Below are 23,653 nucleotides of genomic sequence, written 5' to 3'. Positions count from 1 at the left end.
TCTCTCTCTGTTTTCTCTTTTTGTCTGCCTGTTTCTGTCTCGATTCTTCCTGCATCTCTTTCTCCCTGTCTCTCTCCCATCTCTCTGTCTCTGTCTTTGGATGTCTGTCTCTCGCCCGCTTCCCACCACTTGGCTCTCCTCTCTGCCTCTCCCTCATCCCCCTCTCCTGTCCCATCTCTCCTGCAGCATCCGGCCCAACATCTTCGTGGGCCGAGCAGAGGGCACCACGCAGTACAGCAAATGGTACTTTGAGGTGATGGTGGACGAGGTGACTCCATTTCTGACAGCTCAGGCCACCCACTTGCGGGTGGGCTGGGCCCTCACTGAGGGCTACAGCCCCTACCCTGGGGGCGGCGAGGGCTGGGGCGGCAACGGGGTCGGCGATGACCTCTATTCCTACGGCTTTGATGGACTGCATCTCTGGACAGGTACCTGAACCCTGCCAGGGGACCCTCACCCCTGGCCATTGACCCCAGTGTTTCTAAGACTCTGACCGTACACCTTGGGGTTCTCAGGATCCTGACTCCCAGAAAAGATCAACTTTTGACCTTTTATTCCTCATTTCCCAAGACCCTAACCCCAGAGTTTCCAGATTCCTAGCTCTGACTTATATCCTCATTACCTACAGAACTCTGATCCCTGAGTAGATGTGACCTCTGACCCTAGATATCCCAGAAGACCACTCAGATTACTATGATCTCTGATCTTTGACTTTTGACCCCAGGATTATTTATTTATTTATTTATTTATTTATTTTATTTATTTTGAAACGGAGTCTCACTCTGTCACCCAGGCAGGAGTGCAGTAGCGTGATCTCGGCTCATTGCAACCTCTGCCTCCCGGGTTCAAGCGATTCTCCTGCCTCAGCCTCCCAAGTCACTGGGATTACAGGCGCCCACCACCAACCCTGGCTATTTGTTGTATTTTTAGTAGAGACAGCGTTTCACCATATTGGCCAGGCCAGTCTTAAACTCCTGACCTCAAGTGATCCACTCACCTTGGACTCCCAAAGTGCTGGGATTACAGGTGTGAGTCATTGCATCCGGTCCCCAGGAGGATTTAATCTCTGGCCCAACAGCTCAGAATCCTAACTTCAGGAAAATCCTGACCTCTGCCCTTCATTTCAGAGCTATAGGAGCATCCAAGGGAACACTTTCAATTAGGGTTTCCAAGTCCCCACAGGAACCTCCAATATCTGTCTCTTTTGGTATCATTGGTTCCGTGGGACCTGTGACCTCTGACCCCTCTCTGGTGACTTCGACGCAGGACACGTGGCACGCCCAGTGACTTCCCCAGGGCAGCACCTCCTGGCCCCTGAAGACGTAGTCAGCTGCTGTCTGGACCTCAGTGTGCCGTCCATCTCCTTCCGCATCAATGGCTGCCCTGTGCAGGGCGTCTTTGAGTCCTTCAACCTGGACGGGCTTTTCTTCCCTGTTGTCAGCTTCTCGGCTGGTGTCAAGTGAGAACTCGCCCCCGCCCCTTGGCCAGTCCTCAGTCCTAGGACTGACCCGAGACAGCTTCCCCAGTCATTCCATGGCCTCCCAGCAGGAGGCCGGGACACTGCAGCCTACCATCAAGACTGACCGGTGGCCACAACCCTTACTTGAAGGTCCCAGGGACCTCCACCTGACCCCAGACTCTTTCCAATGGCCTCAGATTCTCCCTAACCCCATGTCCTTCTAGTAACCTCTGAGATAGTGATCTCAGACTCTCCTAGTGGTCTCTCGACAACCCAATTTTCTTCCAGTGACCTGCCAATGACCTCAGACTTTCCCAATAACTCCAGAATCTGATGATGACCTCATGACTCCAGACCCTCCTTGACTCCCCAATGGCCTCAGACTCTCCCAATGACTCCAGAATCTGATAATGATCTAATGACTCCAGACCCTCCTTAACCCCCTAATGACCTCAGACTCTTCCAGTGACACCAGGCTCTCTCAATAATCTCTTAACAATGCCAGCATCTCACAATGACCTTTCAATAGACCCAGACTTGCCCAGTGACCCTGCTCCCAAATAACCCCAGTTATTCCAAAGTTGCCTCAATGAGCCAGTCCTTTCCCAATCACCCCAAGCTCTCTGAATGTCCATTCAGTGGTGTTTACGTTTATCTCATAATTATAACAGATGCTCAGTGACTTCTCAATGACCTTCTTCTTGATGTCCCCAAACCTTCCAATGTCCCCGAATGCTCTGTTGACCTGGGGTCTCCTCTGAAGGACTGTTCCATGACCTTGCAATCATCTGAACTCTTCTGGATTAACCGCAGACCCTCCCACTCTGAACTCCCTGGCTCTTAATTCCCTTATGACATTCCTTTGACTCTAGACTTTCTTTTATGACTTCTAAATGATCTCTAGGAGACTATGACTGCCCGGTGACCTCGGGTCTCCCCAGAACTTTCCACTGATCCCAGGACTGCTTCCATGTCCCCCACTGACCACAGAGTGTCCCCTCTGTGATACCTCCCCTCAATGATCCACATTGTCCTTCCCCAGGGTGCGGTTCCTCCTTGGTGGCCGCCATGGTGAATTCAAGTTCCTGCCCCCACCTGGCTATGCCCCATGCCATGAGGCTGTGCTCCCTCGAGAGCGACTCCATCTTGAACCCATCAAGGAGTATCGACGGGAGGGGCCCCGGGGGCCTCACCTGGTGGGCCCCAGTCGCTGCCTCTCACACACCGACTTTGTGCCCTGCCCTGTGGACACCGTTCAGGTACTGCCTGCCCTGCAAATGTTTTCTGGTGAGGCAGGGTCTCTTAGGAGTCAGAGAGAGGGCTGGGTGCCATCGTTCACGCCTGTAATCCCAGCACTTTGGATGGCCAGGCACGGTGGCTCATGCCTGTAATCCCAGCACTTTGGGAGGCTGAGGCAGGCGGATCACCTGAGGTCAGGAGTTCAAGACCAGCCTGGCCAACATGGTGAAACCCACTCTCTACTAAAAATACAAAAAGTTAGCTGGGCATGGTGGTGGGTGCCTGTAATCGCAGCTACTCGGGAGGCTGAGGCAGGAGAGTCACTTGAACCTGAGAGGTGGAGGTTGCAGTGAGCCATGATCATGCCACTGCACTCCAGCCTGGGCAACAAGAGTGAAACTCCATCTCAAAACAAAACAAAACAAAAAACAAAAATTAACATGGTGGCAGGTGCCTATAATCCCAGCTACTCTGGAGGCTGAGGCAGGGGAATTGCTTGAACCTGGGAGGCAGAGGTTACAATGAGCCAAGATCACAACACTACACTCCAGCCTGAGAAACAGAATGAGACTCCATCTCAAAACAAACAAACAAAAACAACCAACATTTTGGGAAGCCAAAATGGGGGCCTCGCACTCGCCCAAAATTTCGAGACTAGTCTGGGTAACATAGCGAGACTCCATCTTTACAGAAAAAAAAAGTTTTAATATTTAAAAATTTAAACAATTTTTTAATATTTAAAAATTTAAACAATTTTTAAAAAGGAGTGAGAGTGGTGGAGAGCTGCCCTAGAAGCTGGGAATGTTGTTGTTTAATAGATGGAGAAACCGAGCACAGAGAGGCAAAGGATTCTGTCAGGGCAGAATCACAGTCTCAGGGAGTCCTCACCATTGCCCCTCAAAGAAAAGGTGGCTCACACCTGTGATCTCAGAACTTTGAGAGGCTGAGGCAGAAGAATCGCTTGAGTCCAGGAGTTTGAGACCAGCCTAGGCAACATAGTGAGACCCCGTCTCTACTAAAAATTAAAAGTTAGCTTAGGTGATGATCCACGACTATAGTCCCAGCTACTTGGGAGGCTGAGATGGGAGGGTCTCTTGAGCCCAGGGATTCGAGGCTGCAGTGAGGCAGTGAGCTATGACTGTACCACTGCACTCCAGCCTGGGTAACAGAGCAAAACCCTGAAAAAAAAAAGGAAGGAAGGAAGAGAGAGAGAGAGAGAGAGAGAGAGAAAGAAAAGAAAAAGAAAGAAAGAGAACCAAAGAGAGAGAGAGAGAGAGAGAGAGAAAGAAAGAAAGAAAGAAAGAAAGAAAGAAAGAAAGAAAGAAAGAAAGAAAAGAAAGAAAAGAAAAGAAAAGAAAAGAAAAGAAAGAAAGAAAAAGGCTGGGTGTGTTGACTAACGCCTGTAATCCCAGCATTTTGGGAGGCTGAGGTGGGCAGATCACCTAAAGTCAGGAGTTCAAGACCAGCCTGGCCAACATGGTGAAACCCCATCTGTACTGAAAATACAAAAATGAGCCAGGCGTGGTGGCATGCACCTGTAATCTCAGCTACTCAGGAGGCTGAGGCAGGAGAATCACTTGAACCCGGGAGGTGGAGGTTGCAGTGAGCCGAGATCGCAACTCTGCACTCCAGCCTGGGCGACAGAGCAAGACTCTGCTCAAAATAAGAAAGAAAGAAAGGACTGTTATTGCCCCCAAGTTACAGTTGAGGAAAGCAAAGCCCAGAAACGCTAAGTAATCTATGCAATTCACACAGCAGATCTGAACCCAGGTGGTCTGATTCTGAAGCCTGTGGTCCTATCCACTACGATTTTTTGGGCATATCTTCTATCCCAGGTCCCTCATGGCCCACTTTCCCTCCAAGCATGTCCCTACATGCCTCACTGCAGCCTCGAATCCCCGGGCTCAAGAGACCCTCCCATCTCAGCCTCCCAAGTAGCTGGGACTACAGTCGTGGATCATCACCTCAGCTAACTTTTAATTTTTAGTAGAGACGGGGTCTCACTATGTTGCCTAGGCTGGTCTCAAACTCCTGGACTCAAGCGATCCTCCTGCCTCAGCCTCTCAAAGTTCTGAGATCACAGGTGTGAGCCACCTTTTCTTTGAGGGGCAGTGGTGAGGACTCCCTGAGACTGCGATTCTGCCTTGACAGAATCCTTTGCCTCTCTGTGCTCGGTTTCTCCATCTGTTAAATAACGAGGTTCCCAGCTTCTAGGGCAGCTCTCCACCACTCTCACTCCTTTTAAAAAATTGTTTAAATTTTTAAATATTAAAAAATTGTTTAAATTTTTAAATATTAAAAAATTGTTTAGATTTGTATTTTTAGAAGAGAAGGGATTTCACCATGTTGCCCAGACTGGTCTTGAACTCCTGACCTCAGGCAATCTGCCGCCACCTTAGCCTCTCAAAGTGCTGGGATTACAGACGTGAGCCACCACGGCTGGCCCCGGATAATTCCTTAATTCTGAGGATGCTAATCCCTCACCCATCTGAGTGTCAACTCTGGAATCAAGCCGAGGGATGGGGAGCAGGGCTGCGGGACAGCGGGAAAGGGGGTGCTGGACGAGCCTTCCAGGGCTCACAGGTGTCCTTGGGAAGAGGGGTCATGATGGAGGAGGGTAGAGGGACCTTGGGGATCTCAAGAACGTCCCTGTGTCCTTAGATCGTCCTACCACCCCATCTGGAGCGCATTCGGGAGAAGCTGGCGGAGAACATCCACGAGCTCTGGGCACTGACCCGCATTGAGCAAGGCTGGACCTACGGCCCGGTGAGGGGCTGCCCGCAGCCTGCGGGAGGCCGGCTATACTTGTGGTGCCAGGAGGGAGAACGGCTCACCGGCGGGGAGGAGGGAAGGACCACAGGGCACCAGGGGGTCCTTGGACTGAGGGTGGCACAACTAGGGTTGGAGGTCAGGGGTCACGGTCTGGGCATGCGGAGAGTGGGGAGGAAAGGGGAGGCTGAGGAGTTGACCCCGCGTTTTCTTCAGGTTCGGGATGACAACAAGAGGCTGCACCCATGTCTTGTGGACTTCCATAGCCTTCCAGAGCCCGAGAGGAACTACAACCTGCAGATGTCAGGGGAGACGCTCAAGTGAGGGCCCAGAGGAGCGGGGGGCTGGGGCCGGCCGCTGGTGCAGTGAGAGAGGGAGGCATGGAGAGCCGGGGCAGGAGGTAGAGACTGAGAGAGAGAAGGATGGAGGGGACAGGGATTGTGAGACAGAAACAAACGGGGAGTGGCCGGGCACGGTAGCTCACACCTGTAATCCTAGCACTTTGGGAGGCCGAGGTGGGTGAATCACTTGAGGTCAGGAGTTTGAGACCAGTCTGGCCAACATGGTGAAACCGCATCTCTACTAAAAATACAAATATTAGCCGGGCGTGGTGGTGCACACCTGTAATCCCAGCTACTCGGGAGGCTGAGGCAGGAGAATCGCTTGAACCCAGGAGGCAGAGATTGCAGTGAGCTGAGACCACGCTACTGCACTCTAGCCTGGGCGACAGAGAGATTCAGTTTCAAAAAAAAAAAAAAAAAAAAAAGATGCAAACGGAGAGCAAGAAAGAGACAGAGGCAGAAGGAGAGAGAAAGAAAAGGCAGGGATGGAAAGAGAGAGGGATGCAGAAAGAAACATGAGAAAGCAGCAGACAGGAAAAGACAGACATGGTCAGTTATACAGACAAAGATGCAGGGAAAGACAGAAGTCACGAAGCCTGAGGCCAGGATCAAGAGAGACAGGGCCAGAGCATCCCAGACACTGAAGCAGCAGAGGTAGAGGGAGCTGGAGACCCTGAGACCTTGGGAGGAGATGGGAGCAGAGAGCTCTGAGGGGTGTGACCTGTTGCCCCGGCTTCCCCACCCCCAGGACTCTGCTGGCTCTGGGCTGCCACGTGGGTATGGCGGACGAGAAGGCAGAGGACAACCTGAAGAAGACAAAACTCCCCAAGACGTGAGTGTGGGCGGCCAGGTCCTGTCTGGGGATGGACTGGGGGCTGGGGATGCCGTACTAAGGGCTAGGGAGGTTGAGGGATCTTGTGGGGAAGTTGAGGTTAGAGAGAAAGGAGCCTTGGGTTAGGGCAAAGGTCACAGGGTCAGGTCTCTGTGGTCAGAGGTAAATGTCCAGGATTGAGGAGTTAGGAACTCCAGAGAGAGACAGAGGGTGTGAATCCAGGATCCAGTGTCAGGATCCGCCCAGAGTCAGGGAAAATGAGAGCAGAGGTCACATGTCCACGTAAGGGGTAAGGGGCCAATGGTAAGAGGTGAGAATCCGGAAGTTGTTGGAGTTGTATAAGTAAGGGATCCTGAAATTATAGGTGAGCAGTTACAGGTCTTGAGTTCAGAGGTCAAGGACTCCAAACCCAGGAGTTTGGGGGCGATGAGGCCTGGGATCAGAGTAAGAAAATTCAAAGTGGGCTGGATGAGGTGGCTCACACCTGTAATCCCAACACTTTCGGAGGTTGAGGCAAGAAGATCACTTGAGCCCAGTTCAAGACCAGCCTGGGCAACCTGGCAAGACCCCTCTGCAAAAAATTTAAAAATTAGCAGGGCTTGGTGGTGGGACATGCCTGTAGTTCCAGCAGCTTGGGAGCTTGAGCTGGGAGAATTGCTTGAGCCCAGGAGTTTGAGGCTGCAGTGAGCCATGATTGCACCACTACACTCCAGCCTGGGTGACAGCACGAGACAAGAACCTCAAAAAACAAAAATAGCTGGGCACAGTCGCTCATGCCTGTAATGTCAGCCCTTTGGGAGCCTGAGGTGGGCAGATCACCTGAGGTCGGGAGTTCGAGACCAGCCTGACCAACATGGTGAAACCCACTCTTTACGAAAAATACAAAATTAGCTAGGCATGGTGGCACATGCCTGTAATCCCTGCTACTCAGGAGGCTGAGGCAGGAGAATCGCTTGAACCCAGGAGGTGGAGGTTGCAGTGAGCCAAGATCATGCCGTTGCACTCCAGCTTGGGCAACAAGAGTGAAACTCCGTCTCAAAAAAAAAAAAAAAAAAAAAGGAAAAACCTCAAAGTTAGTGCTGAGAGGTCCGAGAGAGTTCCAGGGTTAGAGAGAGGGGTCCCAAAGTCAAGACAAAGGGGACCAGAGGTTGTTGATGTCAAAGCCCTTGCTAGGGTCCCATGATCCTAGGGTCAGAAGCCAGGAATCTCAAAGTTTATTCTAAAATTTCATAGAACTGCAACATTAGATCAAAGGTCAGAAATGCCGAAGCTGAGACAAGGGTCAGCAGTCAGGGATCCCATATAGTGCAAAGCCCAGAAGTGGAGGTGAGGACCTTGTCCCACCGAGTCCCTGCCATGCCTGCAGGTATATGATGAGCAATGGGTACAAGCCGGCTCCGCTGGACCTGAGCCACGTGCGGCTGACGCCGGCGCAGACAACACTGGTGGACCGTCTGGCAGAAAATGGGCACAACGTGTGGGCCCGAGACCGTGTGGGCCAGGGCTGGAGCTACAGTGCGGTGCAGGACATCCCTGCGCGCCGAAACCCACGGCTTGTGCCCTACCGCCTGCTGGACGAGGCCACCAAGCGCAGCAACCGGGACAGCCTCTGCCAGGCCGTGCGCACCCTCATAGGTTACGGCTACAACATCGAGCCTCCTGACCAGGAGCCCAGTGAGTGCTCACCCCCGGCCCTGACCGCGACTCCTACCCCAACTCTGACCCCAGCCCCGACCCCGATCTCTGACCTCACTCAACCCCCAAACGAGCTATATCTTTTATTTATTTATTTATTTATTTATTTATTTATTTATTTATTTTGAGACAGAGTCTCACTCTGTCGCCTAGGCTGGAGTGCAGTGGCGTGATCTCTGATCATTGCAAGCTCCACCTCCTGGGTTCAGGCCATTCTCCTGCCTCAGCCCCCCGAGTAGCTGGGACAACAAGCGCTCGCCACCATGCCCAGCTAATTATTTGTGTTTTTAGTAGAGATGGGGTTTCACCGTGTTAGCCAGGATGACCTCGATCTCCTGACCTCGTGATCCACCTGCCTCGGCCTCCCAAAGTGCTGGGACTACAGGCATGAGCCACCTCGCCCGGCCCAAATGGGCTATGTCTATCACATCGAGCAGACTGACCAGGAGGTCAGAAAGGACTGACCTCTACCTGAAACTCTTACCCTTACCCCAGTTCCAACTTGGAACCTGGTGGAACCACTTCCCTTGACCTGACTCCAGCCCTGCCTGGGCTGACTGCAACCCAGAGCTGTCAGGCTAGGAACCCAATGAGTGCCAACCCCACCCTTGACTCTGACTCCTGACCTCTAGCTTTGACCCCTAATCACTAATCTCTGAACTGTAGCTACCACATGGAGGCACCCAACCAAGGGCTTAGAGAGCCTGTCATCCCTACCCCTAACGTGACTCCTGACCTATCACTGGCTTCCAATCCCAGCCTTGACCCCAAACCCTGGCCATGGTCCCCAGCCTTCAGTTTCTCAACGCTTGGCCCCAACCTGAGTTTCCATCTCTTCCATAACCCTAGCCCTGACTCTCCAATCCCAGTCTCAACCCTTGATTCTAATAAACCCTAATCTTGACCTTTAACCCCAGACCATAACTCTGACCAGTTCACTGACCTGACTTTTTCCTTCTATGTCTCTGCCAGTATCCCTGTTCTCTGAGAACTCTGACTGCTACAGAGATGAGGGTCTCTCTCAACAGGTCCCTACCTCTCTCTGACTATTCTGAGGTTCCCCAATTCTCCTCTAACTCCAAGAAATTGACCCTCTTCCAAAAGTTCCCCAAAGCCCTTACTATCCCTGGTCTCTTCTACCAACTTCTCAATGTCTTGGGATCCACTTTCTCCCCAGCCCCTCTGACTCTGCCTGGCCTCATTTATAGGTCAGGTGGAGAATCAGTCTCGTTGGGACCGGGTGCGCATCTTCCGGGCAGAGAAATCCTATGCAGTGCAGAGCGGCCGCTGGTACTTCGAGTTTGAAGCAGTCACCACAGGCGAGATGCGAGTGGGCTGGGCGAGGCCCGAGCTGAGGCCTGATGTAGAGCTGGGAGCTGATGAGCTGGCCTATGTCTTCAATGGGCACCGCGTGGGTACCTCCCTGGGCACCATTCTGCCAGGTCCTGTGGTCTTTCCCACAGCTTGTCTACTCTGGCCCTGCCTCTGTCTGTGCCTCACTCTGTCCTCACTTCCTGCATCTACTGTACCATTCATCCACCCATCCATTCATCCATTCAACCATGATTCATCCATCCATCGATCTGTCAGACATCCATCTATCCAACCAACAATTCATCCATGTATCCATCCATCCATCATCCATCCATCCATCCATCATCCATCCATCATCCATCCATCCATCCATCCATCCATCATCCATCCATCCATCCAGATAACCAACCATCCATTCATCCAGCCAACATAGGGAGACCCCATCTCTACAAAAAATAAAAAAAATTAGCCAGGCAAGGTAGCATGCACATATAGTCCCATCATCCAACCATCCATCCATTCATCCATCCATCCCTTCATCTGTTGTCTATCCAACTGACCAGCCAACCATGCATCCATCCATCCATTCAACCATCCATCCATCATCCATTCATCCCTCATCCGTCCAACCAACCATCCATCCGTTCTTCCAGCCAACTGTCCATCCATTCATCCAACAACCGTCTGTCCATCCAACAACCATTTATGCAACCATCCTTCCCTTCCTCCGTCTATCCATCATCCATTTATCTATCCTTGCACCTATTTAGACTTTCTTCTTTCTCTGCATCAACCCAGGTAGATTCTCAACTTTCCAGGCATTCTTCTGTCCAGTCATATACTCAACTTCTCATCCATCCATCTGCCTCCTTAGCCATTCATCTATTTTGTGCACAGATATAAGCATATATGGATCTGTATGGGGGACACTGATAGGTTCATTTTTCCTTTCCATCCCTCTGCTTACTGCTGCTTCCAGCCCCCCACTACCACTATGGTGGTCTGCATAATGCCAGCCATGGCAACAGCAGATAACCCAGGCAGAAGGGATGAGATAGAGATTAGAGGGGAGAAAAATTCCTGTGATCATGGTTGCAAATGTGAGGAAAGATGGAGACACTGTGGGGTGACCCTCTTCCATACCACATGCCCTGAACCTGACACTTTGAATGTCTGTCTTCATATATCTCTCCCTCCCTGCTTCCTTATCTCTCTATTTCTCTGTGTGTCTCCCCACACCATGTCTTCTCTGGCCCTCCTCACAGGGCCAGCGCTGGCACTTGGGTAGTGAACCATTTGGGCGCCCCTGGCAGCCGGGCGATGTAGTTGGCTGTATGATCGACCTCACAGAGAACACCATTATCTTCACCCTCAATGGCGAGGTCCTCATGTCTGACTCGGGCTCAGAAACAGCCTTCCGGGAGATTGAGATTGGGGACGGTGAGCGCTGAGACCCCTTCACGTGCCCTTTCTTGTTTTCCTCTGTCTCTCCCGACCCTGCACCGCCCTTCTGCCTCCAGCTCTCCCAGCCCTACCTCCTCCCCTCGGCTCCCCCTGCCCTGCCCACCTGCCCTCACCCCTGCCCATCCATCCCCTCCCACCAGGCTTCCTGCCCGTCTGCAGCTTGGGACCTGGCCAGGTGGGTCACCTGAACCTGGGCCAGGACGTGAGCTCCCTGCGATTCTTTGCCATCTGCGGCCTCCAGGAAGGCTTCGAGCCATTTGCCATCAACATGCAGCGCCCAGTCACCACCTGGTTCAGCAAAAGCCTGCCCCAGTTTGAGCCAGTGCCCCTTGAACACCCTCACTACGAGGTAAGGACTGAGGCCCCTCAATGCCTCCTCGTCTGCCTCCAAAGCTCCTTCTTTCCACAGTGCTCTTCCTCGAGTTTCTCTCTTTCCTCCATGTTAGCACACAAACCACGTGGAAGCAAGTGTCAGGGTAATGGGCTCGCGGGCTATATGACTCGGGGTACAACTTTGGCAAACCACAGCTTCCTGAGGTCCAGGTGCCTCACCTATAAAACAAGGGAAACCCTGCCTGGGCAACAAGCAAAACTCCATCTCTAAAAATAAAAAAAAAAAAAATTAAGTCTAGGCATGGTAGCTCATGCCTGTAATCCCAGCACTTAAGGGGGCTGAGGCGGGAGGATCCCTTGAGCCCAGGAGTTCAAGACCAGCCTTGGCAACATAGGGACGATTTTGGAGGTGGAGACCAGCCTAGGCAACATGGTGAAACCCTGTCTCTACCAAAAATACAAAAATTAGCCAGGCATGCTGGCTTGTGCTTGAACCCAGGAGGCAGAAGTTGCAGTGAGCCAAGATCGCACGATTGCACTCCAGCCTAGGTGACAGAGCGAGACTGTCTCAAGAAAAAAAAAGAGAAGAAGTCTGAGAACAAAGCAATACCCCGTCTCTACAAAAAATAAAAAAATTAGCCAGGTGTATAGTATGCACACATAGCCCCGGCTACTCAGGAGGCTGAGACTAGAGAATTGCTTGATTCCAAGAGGTCAAGGCTGCAGTGAATTAGCCAGATGTGGTGGCACATGCCTGTAATTCCAGCTACTTAGGGAGCCGAGGCAGGAGACTCGCTTGAACGCGGGAGACGGAGGTTGCAGTGAGCCAAGATCATGCCATTGCACTCCAGCCTGGGCAAGGAGAGCCAAACTCCATCTCAAAAAAAAAAAAAAGTTAAAGGCTGCAGTGAGCTGTGTTCACACCACTGCACTCCAGCCTAAGAGACAGAGCAAGACTCTATCTCAAAAACAATTTTTTTTTAATAAATAATTTTTTTTTTTTTTTTTTTTTTTTTTTTTTTGAGACGGAGTCTCGCTGTGTCGCCCAGGCTGGAGTGCAGTGGCGCGATCTCGGCTCACTGCAAGCTCCGCCTCCCGGGTTCACGCCATTCTCCTGCCTCAGCCTCCCGAGTAGCTAGGACTACAGGCGCCCGCCACCGTGCCCAGCTAGGTTTTTTTTTTTTTTTGTATTTTTAGTAGAGACGGAGTTTCACCGTGTTAGCCAGGAGGGTCTCGATCTCCTGACCTCGTGATCCACCCACCTCGGCCTCCCAAAGTGCTGGGATTACAGGCTTGAGAGCTACCGCGCCCGGCCTAATAAATAATTTTTAAAACCCAGGAGGTAGAGGTTGTAGTGAGCTGAGACTGTATCACTGCACTCCAGCCTGGGCGACAGAGCAAGAACCTGTCTCAACAAAACAAAACAAAAGGACCCTGCAAAACGAGTTTTAAGTATGGGAACGTCCAGTTGAGGTCTGAGTTTTGGCAAGGTCCCTATTGGCAGTAGATTGTAGGAGGTGAGAGTGCAGTCAGAAGGACCTTAGAGGTGGCTGGGACGGGGCAGTACTGCAGAGTGGATGCAGAGTTCCTGACACCTGCCACTACCAGATGTCCCCAGCCCAAGGCACAGCATGCTACACAGCAGTGAGAATGAATACATGGAAATACACACAGCCATGTGGACGAATCTCAGACATAATGTCTAGTAGAACAAGCCGGAGACAAGACAGCACAGGCTGTGGGATTCCATTCACAGAAAGTTCAAGAACAGGCAGAGCGGATCTGTGGTGTGCTAAGTTGGGAAATTGGTTACTATGAAGGAATAACTCAAAGACATTGTTAGTTACCTTGAATGCAAATCACAGGAGGGACATCAGTCAGTAGACTATCGCTAAAGAGCAAAGGCTGGTTGGATGCGGTGGCTCATGCCTATAATCTCAGCACTTTGGGAGGCCAAGGTGGGAGGATCACTTGAGCCTGGGAATTCAAGACCAGCCTGGGCAACATAGCAAAACCCTGTCTCTACACAGAATAAACAAAATTATCCGGGCATGGTGGTATGTGCCTGTGGTCCCAGCTACCTGGGAGGCTGAAGTGTGAGGATTATTTGAACCCAGGATTTCGAGGCTGCAGTGAACCGTGGTTGCACCACTGCGCTCCAGCCCAGGTGACAGAGCAAGACCTGTCTCTAAGAAAAAAGAGTGAAGGCAGAAACCAGATTTATAAGACAGAGCGGAGAAAGAGGATAGAAAAGAAACTCCTAAAGAGTCTGAGAACAGGCCGGGCTGGGTGGCTCATGCCTGTAATCCCAGCACTTTGGGAGGCCGTCGTGGGTGGATTACCTGAGGTCAGGAATTTGACACCAGCCTGGCCAACATGGTGAAACCCCATCCCTTCTAAAAATACAAAAAATTAACCAGGCATGGTGCTGGGTGCGTATAATCCCAGTTACTCGGGAGGCTGAGGCAGGAGAATCGCTTGAACCCAGGAGGCAGAGGTTGCAGTGAGCCAAGATTGCACCATTGCACTCCAGCCTGGGTGACAGAGCAAAACTCAGTCTCAAGAACAAAAAAAAAAGGTTCTGAGAACAAAGAATCTTGTATGCATAGTTTTGGGGCAAATTCATTGGCTGCCAAGGAGTACCTAGGTTCATCTTGGCAACTGGTCCTTGGAGAGGTTAACCTGAGGAGGGGCATGAAAGAGAACAACTTTGTCTTTTTTTTTTTTTGAGACTAAATCTCGCTCTGTCACCCAGGCTGGAGTGCAGTGGCGCAATCTCGGCTCAATGCAAGCTCCGCCTCCCAGGTTCACGCCATTCTCCTGCCTCAGCCTCCAGAGTAGCTGGGACTACAGGCGCCTGCCACCACGCCCAGCTAATTTTTTGTATTTTTTTAGTACAGACGGGGTTTCACCGTGTTAGCCAGGATGGTCTTGATCTCCTGACCTCGTGATCCACCCGCCTCAGCCTTCCAAAGGGCTGGGATTACAGGCGTGAGCCACGGCGCCTGGCCCTAAAGAGAACAACTTTCATTGTTTACCGAGTCTCTAGAAGACTTTTAAGAGTCCATTGTTTTTGTTTTTTGTTTTTTGAGACAGGGTCTCGCTCTGTCACCCAGGCTGGAGGCCAGTGGCAAGATCTCAGCTCCCCGCAACCTCCACCTCCCTGATTCAAGCGATTCTTTTGCCTCAGCCTCCTTAGTAGCTGGAATTATAGGCGCGCGCCAGCACACCTGGCTAATTTTTTGTATTTTTAGTAGAGATGAGGTTTCACCATGTTGGCCAGGCTGGTCTCAAACTCCTGACGTCAGGTTATCAGCCCGCCTCAGCCTCCCAAAGTGCTGGGATTACAGGCATGAGCCACTGTGCCCGGCTGCTATTCGTGGAATTGTAAACTGAACACAGGTTCAGTTGCTCATCAGTTACAGAGTCTAGTTAACAAGATCAAGGTCTGATAGAAAGAGAATGACTTTGTTCACCAAAACTAGTCATGGAGAAGTGACCGAATTCCCATCCAAAGCAACCACTTCAAATTTGTGGGGGAAAGCAAGGGTTTAAAAAGGGGAAACTTGGCTGGGGGTGGTGGTTCATACCTGTAATCCTAGCACTTTGGGAGACTGAGGCAGGCAGATCACATGAGCTCAGGAGGTTAAGACCAGCCTAGGCAACATGGTGAAACCCTGTCTCTACCAAAAATACAAAAATTAGCCAGGCATGTTGGCTGGTGCTTGAACCCAGGAGGCAGAAGTTGCAGTGAGCCAAGATCGTACGATTGCACTCCAGCCTAGGTGACAGAGCGAGACTCTGTCTCAAGAAAAAAAAAAAAAAAGAAGTCGGAGAACAAAGAATCTTGTACGCACAGTTTTGGGGCAAATTTTCAGGAGGCTGAGACAAGAGAATCATTTGAACCCTGTAGGTGGAGGTTGCAGTGAGCGGAGATCCTGCTACTGCACTCCAGCCTGGGCTACAGAGCAAGATTGTCTCAAAAAAAAAAAACCAACAAAAAACATTACATTGAAGTTGAGTTGCCTGGTTACAGAATGACAGAATGGATAGTTGGATGGATGTAGGTAGGTTTTGGAAGTTACCCCAATTGATTCCAGTGTATGTCCGGGGCTGCCACTGTACAGGATGCCCAAAGAAAGGCTGCAGAGGGCTGCAAGTACCCCAGGGCCCAGCGGTGTACCCAGCCGGGAGCTTCATCCGCCTGCAGGAGGGGGCGCCCTTGACTAATTCCCACGCGGTGCTCTATGGCCTAATGGTGGCTCCGTGGGTGACCAGGTGTGGGACCAACGGCCTGGCCTAGCCCACCTGCCCAGCTCAGTGCTCCATTCCCTGCCACCCCAGGTAGCCCGAGTGGACGGCACTGTGGACACGCCTCCCTGTCTGCGTCTGACCCACCGCACCTGGGGCTCCCAGAACAGCCTGGTGGAGATGCTCTTCCTGCGGCTGAGCCTCCCAGTCCAGTTCCACCAGCACTTCCGCTGCACCGCAGGGGCCACCCCGCTGGCACCCCCCGGCCTGCAGCCCCCCGCCGAGGATGAGGCCCGGGCGGCGGAACCCGACCCTGACTACGAAAACCTGCGCCGCTCAGCTGGGGGCTGGGGCGAGGCCGAGAACGGCAAAGAAGGGACTGCGAAGGAGGGCGCCCCCGGGGGCACCCCGCAGGCGGGGGGAGAGGCGCAGCCCGCCAGGGCTGAGAATGAGAAGGACGCCACCACCGAGAAGAACAAGAAGAGAGGGTGAGTCGAGGGGGCCCAGAGTGGGGATTGGGGGCTGCCTTGGGACCCGGTAAGTAGGCAGCCACAGTAACCTGAGAAACCCCCATTGTACCCGAAAGTAGCCCCATATATGATAAGTGGAGTAAGAATACTCCTTGTATTCTTGATGAATACATGATGAATCCTATCATGTCTCCAATGAACCCCATTTTTTCCCGGGATGCCCTAATGTCCTCAAGGATATATAATTGCATACCCTACTATCTGTATGGAGAACTCTATTATCCTTCAGTACTTGGAGGGCCCCAAAGGGCTTCGCCCAATGGACCTTACCATCCGTGGACACTAAAAGGGACTTCAGTATCTCCGTAGGAGAGTTTACTGCACCCTAAGGTATCCCAGTGAACACTCAGTGGTCTTCTAAATGGGGATCCTTTCTGTGTCACAAATGTACCCCCCAAAAGCTAACTTAAAGGGAGATTCTGAGAAGGTATTAAATCTGCTTTTTCCCTACGATGGCAGTGGTTTTCCTGTTTTGCTTTTTTTTTTTTTTTTTTTTTTTTTTTTTTTTTGAGATGGAGTCTCTCTCTGCTGCCAGACTGGAGTGCAATGGTGCAATCTCAGCTCCCTGCCATCTCTGCCTCGCGGGTTCAAGTGATTCTCCTGCCTCAGCCTCCTGAGTAGCTGGGATTACAGGCACACACTACCGTGCCTGGCTAATTTTTGTATCTTTAGTAGAGAAGGGATTTTGCCATATTGGCCAGGCTGGTCTCAAACTCCTGACCTCAGGTGATCCACCCACCTCAGCCTCCCAAAGTGCTGGGATTACAGGTGTGAGACACCATGCCTGGCTCCTTTTTTTTTTTTTTTTTTTTTTTTTTTTTGAGATGGAGTCTTGCTCTGTTGCCCAGGCTGGAGTGCAATGGCACGATCTCGGCTCTCTGCAATCTCTGCCTCCTGGGTTCAAGCAATTCTCCTGCCCCAGCCTCCTGAGTATCTGGGACTACAGGCAATCACCACCACATCTGCCTAATTTTTGTATTTTTAGTAGAGACGATTTCACCATGTTGGCCAGGCTGGTCTCAAACTCCTGACCTCAGGTGATACGTACGATAGCAGTGGTTTTCAATGGAATTGAAAACCCATTGTGTCTCTTGGTGGATGTTTGGAAATGATGGAGTCTTTGTGGTCATTACATTTTAGGAGGGGCTGCTGCTGCTCAGCGGGGGCCCCGCGGTTCCACCTGCCTTGCAGTGTACCAAACAGTGCCGCACAATGAAGACTTATCCTTTTCCAAGTGCATTTAGCACCCATATGAGAAATGCATGTGGGAAATGCTGACTTAGGGGGACCCCCATATGCCCCAGTGGGGACCTCCATATTCCCAGAAGGCACCTTTAATTTGGGTAACTCAGCTTCCACAAGCACAGAGCACAACACTTCCAGAACGGATTAGGCTGGAGTAGGTGGGAAGCCAGCCTTCTAGAGGCCATACCTGGGGTATTAGCAGCAGGGTGTATCCAAGCCGGATGTGGGGAGCATGAATGTGGGGGGCATGAATGTTGCAGGGTGTATCCAAGCCGGATGTGGAGGGCTGGGCTTGAAAGCTGGTTCTTACGGCGCCTCTCCTCCCACCACCAGCTTCTTATTCAAGGCCAAGAAGGTCGCCATGATGACCCAACCACCGGCCACCCCCACGCTGCCTCGGCTCCCTCACGATGTGGTGCCTGCAGACAACCGCGATGACCCTGAGATCATCCTCAACACCACCACGGTGTGGATCAGGAACCCTCAATTTTGAGGTCCCCCCGCATAGCATAGGCACTCCTGAATTTCCAAGTTTAGTGTGACAGTCCCCCAGTAACTGCCCACCTTACACTGGGGACTCCCCAATATACACTAGAAACTCACAAAATATGGCACACACGGATTTAATCCTTTGAACCCCTAAATCCATATAGCTACTGGCCCACAAATGGCAGGGGGTACAGTAGAGGTGCACAGCACACTGATATAACTCCCGGGGATTCCCAAAGCCAGGGCATAAGCAAATACAGACTAGGGACCCCAACATTTGGGCTCACCCATATAAACACAGTACCTTCAATGTAATACCTACTCTAATATATTACTGGGAACAAAAATTCATAATTGTCTTAATATAGTTTTGGGATTCCCCAAATCCAAAATATTTCATAGACAGACAGCCTAGTGCAGTGCTCCCCAACTATTTTGGCACCAGGGACCAATTCTGTGGAAGACAGTTTTTCCATGGACCGGGGATGTGGGGATGTGCGGAGGGATGGTTTCAGGATGAAATGTTCCATCTCGGATCATCAGGCATAGATTCTGTTGTTTTTTTTTTTTTTCGTTTTTTTTTTTTTTTTTTTTTTGAGATGGAGTCTTGCTCTGTTGCCCAATCTAGAGTGCAGTGGCACGATCTCGGCTCATTGCAATCTCTGCCTCCTGGGTTCAAACGATTCTCCTGCCTCAGCCTCCTGAGCAGCTGGGATATCAGGCTCCTACCACCATGCGCAGCTAATTTCTGTTTTTTGTTTTTTTGAGATGGAGTCTCGGTCTGTCACCCAGGCTGGAGTGCAGTGTCGCGATCTTGGCTGACCGCAACCTCTGCCTCCCAGCTTCAAGCGATTCTTCTGCCTCAGCCTCCCGAGTAGCTGGGACTATAGGCACACGCCACCATACCTGGCTAATTTTTGTATTTTTAGTAGAAACAGGGTTTTACCACATTGGCCAGGCTGGTCTCGAACTCCTGACCTCGTGATCTGCCTGCCTTGGCCTCCCAAAGTGCTGGGATTACAGGCATGAGCCACCGTGCCTGGCCTAATTTTTGTGTTTTTAGTAGAAACGGGCTTTCACCATGTTGGCCAGGTTGGTCTTGAATCCCCGACCTCAAATGTTCTTCCTGCCTCGGACTCCCAAAGTGCTGGGATTACAGGTGTGAGCCACCACTCCCAGCTATAGATTATTACAAGGAGTGCTCACCCTAGATGGCTTGGATCATGGTGCCAGTCCACAGCCTGGGTTTGGGGATCCCTGACCTCGAGGTTAGGATCATGGGCCGCCTGGGTGCCACTTGGGCAAGTCATTTCACCGCTCTGTGCCTTCTGTCCTATGGAGGTGCTATGGTTTCCCATCAGTAGAATGGGGTAAAAATTATACCTGCCCAATATGGAGGATGAAGTGAGTTCATCTGTGTAAAGACCTTAGAATAACAGGCCTGGCATTGTGGCTCACACCCGTAGTCCCAGAACGTTGGGAGGCCAAGGTGAGAGGATCACTTGAATCCAGGAATTTGAGGCTGCAGTGAGCTATGGTGGTGCCTCTGCACTCCAGCCTGAGTGACAGAGGGAGACCGTAACTCAGAAAAAAAAAAAAAAAAAAAGAAGGAAAGAAAAAAAAGACCTTAGCACAGTCGGTGCTATTTGTGAGCAATTATTTGATTATTTTTTGTATCTATTTATTTTGAGATGGAGTCTCGCTCTGTCACCCAGGCTGGAGTGCAGTGGCACAGTCTCAGCTCACTGCAACCTCTGCCTCCCAGGTTCAAGCGATTCTCCTGCCTCAGCCTCCAGAGTACCTGGGATTACAGGCGCCCGCCACCATGCCCGGCTAATTTTTGTACTTTTAGTAGAGATAGGGTTTCACCATATTGGTCAGACTGGTCTCAAACTCCTGACCTCAGGTGATCCACCTGCCTCAGCCTCTCAAAGTGCTGGGATTACAGGCGTGAGCTACCTCGCCCGGCCTGCAATTATTTATTTGTCAGTCTGCTGTAACCTGGGAGGAACCCAAATATGGCGTTGTCACACAATATTCCCAAGGGACTCCTAAATATAGAATTGTACAAATTGACACAGAAACAGACATAACCAGGGGGTGGGGGTCTCAGATTCAACAAGTTCCTGTTAAACTCCCAGAGGACCCGACGGTCCAGGGAAACCAATTTCAAGTCCCAGGGAGCCCGAGTGCCCAGACTTCCAGACTTACCACTGGTTCCCTTCCTGTGTCCCCAGTACTATTACTCCGTGAGAGTCTTTGCCGGACAGGAGCCCAGCTGTGTGTGGGTGGGCTGGGTCACTCCTGACTACCATCAGCATGACATGAGCTTCGACCTCAGCAAGGTCCGGGTCGTGACGGTGACCATGGGGGATGAACAAGGCAACATCCACAGCAGGTGCTGGGACTGCGGGGAGGTGGGTGGTGCAGGGTGGGGAGGGCAGGAGGCAGTGGGTGCTCCCTACACCAGCTCTGTGGCTGCCTGGTTGTGGGACCTGGGAACATTCTGGAGCAGGAGGATGCTCTGGGGCACTGGGCACCCAGCTCGGACGCTTCCCTCCTCTTTTTTCTCCTCTCTTCCTGCCCTGGTATTTTTCTTCTCCTCCTCCTCCTCTTTCTCCATTTCTCCTATTCCATTTTCTCCTTTTCCTTCTCATCCTGTTGCATCTCACCCTTCTCATTCTCTGTAATCTCATTCTCTCTCCTCCTGCTTCCTTTCCTTTTCCTCCTTTCAGACCCCCACCCCCATCCTGACTCCCCACTGCACCAGCTACTAAGAATCCCAGCTCCGAAGAGCTCAGTGTCTGGGGCGAGGGGTTTCAGTGCTCAGGTCTGCAGGGGGCGGGCGTTTGGGAATGGGACTCTGAGGTTGTGTGTTTCCGGGAGCTTGGGGAAGGGGGTGTCCAGGGTCCAGAGCTACTCAGATGAGGAGTGCAGTGACCGCTTCTGTCTCCTGCAGCCTCAAGTGCAGCAATTGCTACATGGTGTGGGGTGGGGACTTTGTGAGTCCCGGGCAGCAGGGCCGGATCAGCCACACGGATCTTGTCATTGGGTGCCTGGTGGACTTGGCTACTGGCTTAATGACCTTTACAGCTAATGGCAAAGAGAGCAACACCTTTTTCCAGGTGAGTCCAGACCACAGCAACTTAGTGAGAGCATCCTCATGTCCCAGCATCCCAGGACAGCCCTTACAGATGTCCCCTGAGACTAGACCTCAGAGAGGTGGAACAAAAAGAGCTCCTAGGCTGTCCTCAAGAGGTCGCTGGGAGGCCACCTTGTTGAAACTTCCATGAAGCTAAGGTCCAGACTGGAGGAGATACAGAATCTCACTCTGTTGGCCAGACTGGAGTGCAAATGGCATGATCCTGGCTTACCGCAACCTTCGCCTCCTGGGTTAGAGGGATTCTCCTGCCTCAGCCTCCTAAGTCACTGGGATTACAGGAGTGCACCACGACAGCCGGCTAAGTTTTATATTTTTAGTAGAGATGAGATTTCGCTATGTTGGCCAGGCTGGTCTCAAACTCCTGACCTCAAGTGATCCAACCACCTTGGCCTCCCAAAGTGCTGGGATTACAGGCATGAGCTACCACACTCAGCCAGAGTCCAGCCTTGACCTTGCAAAGAGGTCTCTGTTCCCTCTTGGGCTGGGTGACACCAGTCACCAACTTCTCTCCAACCAGGGAACACACTAGGATGGGCCAGAATCCTAAGGTGGCCTTTTCCTTTTCAACATTTTATTCTGAAAATTTTCAACTATACAGCAAAATTGAAGGAACTATGTAGATAACACCCTGTACCCACCCCCAGGAATCTGCTATCAACTTTGCAGATATTGGCCTTATCACATATTAAGCTACTTATCCATTAATTTATCTAAGGTGGGTTTGTACAACTTTATTTTAATTTTTTGGCATCCATTGTTGGCTATGGAATTTTATTGCATTTTATTTTATTTATTTGGAGACAGGGCCTCACTCTGTCCCCCAGGCTGGAGTATAGTGGTGTGATCACAGCTGACTGCAGCCTCAACTTCCCAGGCTCAAGCAATCCTTCTATCTCAGCCTCCTAAGTAGCTGGGACTATAGGGTTGCACCACCTTGACTAGTTAATTTTTTTTGTGTGTGTATTCTTTGTAAAAGTGGGTTTTCCCCATATTGCCCAGGCTGGTCTCTCACTCCCGGGCTCAAGCGATCTCCCCACCTTGGCCTCCCAAAGTGCTGGGATTACAGGTGTGAGTCACTGTGCCTGACTTATTTTTTATTTTTATTTTTTGAGACAGCATTTTGCTCTGTTACCCAGGCTGGAGTGCCGTGGTGAGATCATAGCTCACTGCAGCCTTGACCTTCCTGGGCTCAAGCAATCCTCCCACTTCAGCCTCCTAAACAGCTGGGAACACAGGCACGTGCCACCACGCCCAGCTAATTTTTTTTGTATTTACGGTAGAGATGGGGTCTCACTATGTTGCCCAGGCTGGTCTCAAACTCCTGGTCTCAAGCAATCCTTCTGCCTCAGCCTCCCAAAGTGCTGGGATTGCAGGCGTGAGCCACCGCTCCTAGCTAAAACTTCATGTTAAATGAAGAATTAAAAACATATGCAAGAATGGAATAGTATAACGAACTGCCATGCCCCTGTCACACAGCTTCAACTCTCACCCACTCACAGCCAATCTTGTTTCATCTTTTGTGTTTGTTTGTTTGTTTTTTGAGAGAGGATCTCCCTCTGTCACCCAGGCTGGAGTGCAGTGGTGCAATCTCGGCTCACTGCAACCTCTGCCTCCCAGGTTCAGGTGATCCTCCCACCTCAGCCTCCTGAGTAGCTGAGACTACAGATGTGCACCACCCTGCCTAGCTAATTATTTTAGTTTTAGTGGAGACAGGATCTTGCTGTGTTGCCCAGGCTTGTCTCCAACTCTTGGGCTCAAGCAATCCTCCTGCCTCAGCCTCCCAAAGTGCTGGGATGACAGGTATGAGCCACTGCGCCTGACTTGTTTCATCTGTTTATATCTACCTCCTTTCCACACCCACTGGATAATTTTGAAGGAAATTGCAGACATCAGATAGTTTCATCTCTTTTCAGTATGTATCTTTAAAAGATAAGGATGATCTTAAAGAGCATAACCACAGTAGCACTATCACCTAAAAGAAAAAATGTATGGTTTCTAAATATCATCAAATATCTAGTTTGTGTTCAGATTTCTTTGGTTGTCCCAAAAATGTCTTTTTATCATTTCTTTGTTTGAATCAGAATCTAAGTAGGGTCATATATTTTATTTTATCTACTATTTATTTTTATCTTATTTTTTGAGACAATGTCTCACTCTGTCACCCAATCTGGAGTGCAGTGGCATGGTCTTGGCTCACGGCAACCCTCACCTCCTAGGCTCAAGCCTCCTAAGTAGGTGAGATTACAGGTGTGCACCACCACACCCAGCTAATTTTTGTACTTTTAGTAGGGACGGGGTCTGGCTATATTGCCCAGCCTGGTCTTGAACTCCTGGGCTCAAGCGACCCTCCCGCCTTAGCCTCCCAAAGTGCTGGGATTACAGTGTGAGCCAGCGTGCTCAACCTTATTTATTTAATTATTTATTTTATTAAGACAGAGTCTCGCTCTGTCACCCACGCTTGTGCACAGTGGTGCCAACCGTACTCAACCTTTATTTATTTATTTATTTATTTATTTATTTATTTATTTA

General features: G+C 51.0%; 1 protein-coding gene across 4 annotated transcripts in view; it reads left to right on the top strand.

Moving 5' to 3' along the window:
- Window positions 1-23,653, top strand: part of RYR1 (ryanodine receptor 1) — a 158,879-nt gene that overhangs the window by 25,090 nt on the left and 110,136 nt on the right. For all 4 annotated transcript variants that reach the window (XM_030942543.1, XM_010385726.2, XM_030942545.1 and 1 more), the window contains exons 18-31: window positions 187-428; window positions 1,267-1,459; window positions 2,502-2,718; window positions 5,360-5,464; window positions 5,684-5,787; window positions 6,557-6,640; window positions 8,007-8,314; window positions 9,544-9,746; window positions 10,915-11,089; window positions 11,254-11,462; window positions 15,791-16,185; window positions 17,806-17,938; window positions 20,199-20,359; window positions 20,921-21,086. In XM_030942543.1, the coding sequence (XP_030798403.1) occupies window positions 187-428; window positions 1,267-1,459; window positions 2,502-2,718; window positions 5,360-5,464; window positions 5,684-5,787; window positions 6,557-6,640; window positions 8,007-8,314; window positions 9,544-9,746; window positions 10,915-11,089; window positions 11,254-11,462; window positions 15,791-16,185; window positions 17,806-17,938; window positions 20,199-20,359; window positions 20,921-21,086 (2,695 nt within the window). The remainder of the gene's footprint in view (window positions 1-186; window positions 429-1,266; window positions 1,460-2,501; window positions 2,719-5,359; window positions 5,465-5,683; window positions 5,788-6,556; window positions 6,641-8,006; window positions 8,315-9,543; window positions 9,747-10,914; window positions 11,090-11,253; window positions 11,463-15,790; window positions 16,186-17,805; window positions 17,939-20,198; window positions 20,360-20,920; window positions 21,087-23,653) is intronic.

Source organism: Rhinopithecus roxellana, chromosome 12 (genome assembly GCF_007565055.1).
Source record: "Rhinopithecus roxellana isolate Shanxi Qingling chromosome 12, ASM756505v1, whole genome shotgun sequence".
In the NCBI taxonomy this organism is placed as follows: domain Eukaryota; kingdom Metazoa; phylum Chordata; class Mammalia; order Primates; family Cercopithecidae; genus Rhinopithecus; species Rhinopithecus roxellana.
The sequence above is the reverse complement of the archived record's forward strand: the minus strand, read 5'-3'. Positions and strand labels throughout refer to the sequence as shown.